Consider the following 6,124-nt stretch of genomic DNA (forward strand, 5'->3'; position numbering starts at 1 on the left):
TCTAGCACCATCTTATCTCTTTGGGGAAGTTACCCTCATTTCTTCCCACTCAGGTGCTTCGTTTGCCATGAAGCCCCTGTATATATCTCCCCCACAGGATTATCAGCCGTAAGAGGGTTGGCAATGCCTATGGTCATTGTTGAAACCCTGTGCTTGTATTAATATCCATATTAGTTGAGGTTGAAATATGCTCCAAATCTCTTTCTAGGAGCCAGAAAACTGAAATATATAGCTCAATGTTTACGCAGGTCAAAATTTAAGTTATCAGTTTATTAATAGACAGCAACAAAACTCTGAAACTCTCCAATTCAAATGCACATGTGAGAAGTTCTATGACTTCATCAATGTATCAGATTTTAAGAACTCATTCCTATTTAATGCAGCCTAAGATACAGGATTAAAAAAATAACAAAGAATTTTTAAGTTTTATTTTCCACATGTCAACATTCTTATTAATACAGACTTTAATCTGATATATTGTCTAACACGAAGCATGTTGATTATTTCCATTTGGAACTGGTTAAATCACAGAAAAAGTTTAATTTTGAATACCATTAAAAATATTCACTTAATGTGATTTATCTGTTTATGATATCAAAAGGGTTTCTTCTCTCAAAATAAAGATTCTAAGATAAATTCAAGATTCCTTTGAATGAAAATAAAACACATCTAAAACAGTGAGCTTAAAAAATAATGCAGCAGATTGCTAGGCTTACTTAGTGTAACAGGAAAGTATGTTCCCTGAAAAGGAAATCTGAAACATAAACCGTCCTGGAAAATTATAACAAACCCTTTATTCATTTACTTTTTGCTATTTCATAAATACCAGAAGAGAAATTGGTCAGTTTGTGATGAAACTTAGAAAAATATCTTTTTCCATAAAGCAAACTTATCTTTCCCTTTGGCTCCTTTTTCTAATCCTACTTCATTGTTCTGAAGAGATACTGAGTTCTTCCAGATTTTTGGTTAGGTGGGTGGTTTCCAAATTAACTGGACTCTCCAGGTAGGTAGTTCCTGCACAGGGTTTTCCCGTCACTGGATCTATGATTTGTCCAACTTTGAAAATGATCTCAGCCAGCTCATGTTTCACATGCTTCGTTCGTGGAACAGGTAATGCTTTAAGAAGTACAATATCCCCAACCGTGCACTTTTGAAGAGCATCGTGAGCAAAGTAGGTTTTTCGTTTATTAAAATACTGTTGAGAGAAGGAGGTACAAATCAGTAGTTCCCATCTGTGATCTGGCAATGCAGTACAGACTATGAAAAAATAATGCACAGAAAACAAGCTGGGACTTGGGAAAAAACAGATAACATGCTTGAGGAGTCTTCCAATATACCAATTAGCTGCTTAATTTCTGGAAAACAGCAATGACTTTTCCAGAGCTGATCCTGTTCCTGAGCTCTTCAATCTGTTACCTTCAGGACCCTTACTCTTATCAATTATCATCCTTCCCTACACTATTTAAATTCTTCCTTCCCAGTGGAGCATTATCCCCAGACTGTAAACATGCCACTCTCACCACTAGCTGTGTGATTTAGGACAAGTCATGTAATAACTCCAAGCCCAATTTTTCTCCACCATAACATGAGGCTCTAATACCTGTGCCTCTAAAGTTGTCAAGATAATTAAACATTATAATGTACATAAAGCACTTAGCTCTGTGCCTGGCTCAAAGTATTGCAAATAAGCCACAAATAATACATAGAATCATCCATTCCTCAAAACAACCCTGCCACAGCAAGTACTCCCATTTACAGATAAGAAAAACAGGCTCAGGGAAGTTATATATAACGTGCATAGCTAGAAAACAACAGAGTCAGTACTCTAAGGTCTTCTGATTCAAAGACCAGATAATACCATCATGTGTCAGCTTGTTCCTGTGTTTTTAAAGTTCCTGTGTCAGCTTGTTCCTGAATAACAACCAGCATTTCTACCAACCTGTGTGCCCACCCTTGAATGCAGAAATATCCTTGGCACTTCCCCTCCTTCCCATACACGTCTAACAAATCAAGGACTGTTGCTTCTTTCTGAAATTTACTTTTCCCACTACATCCCCATTGCTCCAAGGACTGTTCAAGTCCTTATTGTTTTCATCCTTGACTTTTGCAATAGTCTCCTTACCTATTTTCTTACCTTCAATCCTCATCCCTATCCATCTCCAAATCTTTCCTTTGCTTGTAGGATAAAATCCAAAATAAAACATAAAAGACCCTTCTCAGTGCAGCTCTGATTGTTCTTGCACTCATTCAACAGTGCCTACTTAGCGCCAGATTCTGGGCTCACCCTTGCCAAAACGCCTGCTGTTCCTGTAGACTGTCATACACTTTCAAGGATAAAAGAACTTCTGCAAACTACTCATCATGGCCGGAATGACTTCCCCCAACCTGGTCCTCTGGATAAAATCCTTTTTGAGATTCTACTTAAATGTCTCCTAATTGAGGATGCTCTCCTTCACAAACCTAGGAAGGAAGAATGAGATGTCCCGCTCTCTGCTCCCACAATACATTCATTGCACATAGAAAGACTACAGCACTTATCAGACAGAACTGAAATGAACTCTGCGTGTCCCTAGAATGTGAGTACAAACCATACTCAGTTCACTTTGTTACACTCACAGACCAGACAGACCATTGAGCAGCAGATGCTCAATGCATTTTTACTGATAGGGAAGTGTTTTTCTGCTCAGAATGCAGAACATGTGGGTGATTTATCAATGCCAACTGAAAACAGATGTTTCTCACCTTTAATAAGTAAGGATCCAGAACAAGCCTGGTGACTTTCACTTTAGCAGTTTTTTGCATTGCTGTCCCAATCACCTTCCCCACGATCCATTTGGCATGGACAGATGAACGAGCTACTGACATTTCAGGTGGCTTCAGTCACCTGAAAAACAAATTTCAAAGTTTACTATTCTGGTGGTTATTTACTAGCCAAGTGAATTTTGTCACTAGAACTGCCAAAGTTCATAAACAGCTTTTGTTGGTCTTCTGGAATCATCACTTCAGATGCTCACACGTTTCCTTATCTCCTTAACTACCCAAACTCCCATCCTTACAATGTTTGCAAAGCTGTAATTTTAACCCCTCTAAGCCTCAGCCTCCCCCTCTGCAAAATAGGAATAACAGGGCCTATTAACAGGGATGCTTCGAGCATTTAACTTGTAAGGCGGTCAAAAGGGAGAATAAAAACTCTGGTCTTTACTTGGTGTCCCTTATTTCTTTTTATCCCGCTGGGCTGCCTCTCCCAAGGCTAACAACTCGGCTACTGGCGGAGCTCAAGGCCTAGGGGAAGCGACAGAGATGTCCTCCCCACTGAGCGAGACCTTGCCTTAGGGCTGCTTTCGAGGTCAGTTAGTAATACTGAGTCCAACCCACTCGGCCTGGAGAAGGTTGGGGGATGACTGATCCCTCCACCCTGCACAACTCCGAGGTCAGGCGACTCCACTCTCCCTGAGGACTGTAACAGATTGGCGCCTCAGACCACGAATCCACGCCCTGCTGCGGCAACGCGCAGCCCACACTCACCTTCGGCTCCACTGTCTCGGCGCACGACTAGCGGAGTGCCAGTCGCAGCGCTGTGGCGTCACTCGCACGCAGGCCGCTCCGCCCCGGACCGCCCCTTTCATTGGCCGCCGGTCCGTTCAACTCTGGGAGGGGTTAAAGGCAGGACTCCGCCCACTCCCCTTTAAAAGGGTTCGCGTAGCGTCGGTTTCCTCGGGACTTTAAACTCTCTGTTCCCCACGCCCACGGATATAAGAACGTGGGGAATTCTGGCCTTTCCTTTTCGTATTCCATTTGGTTTCCTCGTCTTCTGTTGAGCTCCCTGGCATTGGACAAGACCTTCCAAATCAAGGAATTCATTAATTCAAACACTGAAACATCCTACCCTGCTAAATGCTGAGACGTAAATACTTAAGCATTTCTACCCCCCACAGCTGCTTTTAAGATAAACTTCTGTAGATTTTTATGATTTTATGTGTTATTTCTCAATATCTGTGAGATGGAGAGAAGTCTGGTGTGGATACATATATATGTGCCAATTACGAACGAATTAGATGGAACATAAACTGGCTGCTTGGTGCCTTCTCAGAGAGAGGGAAATTTGGGAATGTATTAGGCTCTTGTTTGGGAATTGATAAGAGGAACAGAAAACAATAGGCTATTGGCATAGACAAATTGAGGGCCAAATTATGGATGTGGTCAATTGTTTTTTGTCATTGAAACATCTTAGCAATTGGTGAGGAAAGGCTGGGAAAACAAGAATTAATCCGTACTTCGGTCTGTCCAACACTCATTTTTTTCTTAGCATACAATTATGGAAAACTTTGACTCTGTGCTAGGCACTGGGGACAAAAAAGATGAATCAAAGGAGACCCCACCCTCAAAAAGCCCACAGTCTAGTAGGGACAGGTGAGTAAAGAAACAATTATAAAACAAGCACAAGTAATGAGAGCATTGAAAAAGGAGTGCCTAACTTTGCAGAGAGAGGAGACTTGATCAATTGGGAATTTGATCCAGGGGCCAGAGCTTGAGAGGAGAGTGACATGGGATGTAGAGAGGGCATCTGAGGCTTAAAGAAGAGCAGGTGCAGGGCTGCTGGGGTGTGAGAGAACATGGTAGGATAAGCAGTCCAGGACTACCAGAACATAGGGTGAGGGGAAGAGGGGCAGGGATTGAAGCTGGACACAGAAAGGCATCTACTCCAGGACGTATTTCTTGTGAAGGACCTCATTTTTTCTTCTAAATGATGGGGAGCCTTTGGAAAATATGAGTGGTTTTCCTAGCGTTCAAGATCATTCTGGTAGGAGTGTGGAAGAGAATAAAGGTTGGAAAGATTCGTGACTGGATGTTCTGTTAGGGAATGGTGAAGACCTGAACTGGAATGGTTGGGAATGAAAGAGAGAAAGTGAGTTGGAAAAAGTGACTGGGAAATTGGCTGTGTGAGGAAAAGGGACAGAGAGGAGGTAAGTGTGTGTGTGTATGTGTGTGTGTGTGTGTGTGTGTGTGTGTGTGGCTTAAATAACACATTTATTTTCTCATGGTTCTGGAGGCTTGAAGTCTAAGATCAAGGTACCATCAGAGTCACTTTCTGGTGGGAGCTCTCTTCCTGGTTTGCGGATGGCTGCCTTCTCACTGTGTCCTCACATGGACTTTCCTCCGTGTAAGTGTGCACAAGGAGAGAAAGAGTGCATGCTGTTGTCTCCTCTTCTTTTTCCCCCCTGTTTTATAAGGACACCAATCTCATTGGATTAGAGCCCCATCCTAATTACCTCATTTAATCCTAATTCCTGTCCAAAGGTCCTATCTCCAAATGCTACCACATCAAGTGTTAGGGCTTCAACATATATATGAATTTGGGGAGGGGGGAACACTATTCCACAGTTCAGTCCATAACAATAAAATCAAAGAAGTAAAAGCCTTGTAATCTTAAATTTGAATTGGAAATACAGTGTGAACTCATGATTTATTTTTCTAAAAAAAAAAGTCTTTCCTAGAAAGTCTAGAAGCAACAATAACCTAGTCGCAATCAGTATACCAAGCACCCAGATTGTGGTATCTATATGTCATTTCTCTCTAAAAGGCACCAAGGATCCTTGAGAAATCCTTACCTCAGGTTTAGAGCAGAAGTGTATGAGTTAAACTTGGGACATCTCCTTGTCTCAGAAATCAAGGGAGCTATCAAAGATAAATGCAATCAGGTCAAAAGCCAACTTGAAGGAGTTCCCACTGAGTTAAGATGAGATTATGTGAGCCTAAAAAGAACAATAATTGCAATGGATTGAAAAACATGTAAAATTCTATGTGTTCATATTAGTACTTAAAAATAAAGCCTCATTGGTCACTTTTGGAGATTCCTAAGGGACCAAGTCAATAGTTTAATCTATAAAAGTAAAGATCAATATATCCTGAAATATGATACCAAGTACATGTGAGAATGACTAATTAATCAATGCATAAGGAATGACAGAATTGGAAAATAACTTTTTTTGCAACCACTAATGAAATAATGAATAATGTTAACAATAATACCAATAATATCAACAATACCAACAAAACTGTTGGGTGAAAGATTGATGGGGAACTTTATAATAAAGAGAGGAGACTAATAGTACTTGAACCCCCA

At 41.0% G+C, this 6,124-nt stretch overlaps 1 protein-coding gene across 3 annotated transcripts; it reads right to left on the reverse strand.

Annotated features, from left to right (window-relative positions):
* Window positions 1-249: 249 nt before the first annotated feature.
* Window positions 250-3,654, reverse strand: MRPS17 (mitochondrial ribosomal protein S17). 3 transcript variants are annotated; one of them, XM_019719094.2, is made up of 3 exons: window positions 3,526-3,654; window positions 2,743-2,884; window positions 250-1,195 (listed from the first exon to the last, which is right to left on the reverse strand). In XM_019719094.2, the coding sequence occupies exons 2-3, from the start codon at window positions 2,863-2,865 to the stop codon at window positions 926-928; spliced, it is 393 nt and encodes a 130-aa protein (XP_019574653.1). In that variant the 5' UTR covers window positions 2,866-2,884; window positions 3,526-3,654; the 3' UTR covers window positions 250-925. The 3 variants fall into 3 exon arrangements, with proteins under 3 accessions (XP_019574653.1, XP_019574654.1, XP_019574655.1); XM_019719095.2 differs by lacking the exon at window positions 3,526-3,654 and adding an exon at window positions 3,376-3,519; XM_019719096.2 differs by lacking the exon at window positions 3,526-3,654 and adding an exon at window positions 3,329-3,485.
* Window positions 3,655-6,124: the final 2,470 nt, after the last annotated feature.

This window comes from Rhinolophus sinicus, linkage group LG03, assembly GCF_036562045.2.
Source record: "Rhinolophus sinicus isolate RSC01 linkage group LG03, ASM3656204v1, whole genome shotgun sequence".
Classification (NCBI taxonomy): domain Eukaryota; kingdom Metazoa; phylum Chordata; class Mammalia; order Chiroptera; family Rhinolophidae; genus Rhinolophus; species Rhinolophus sinicus.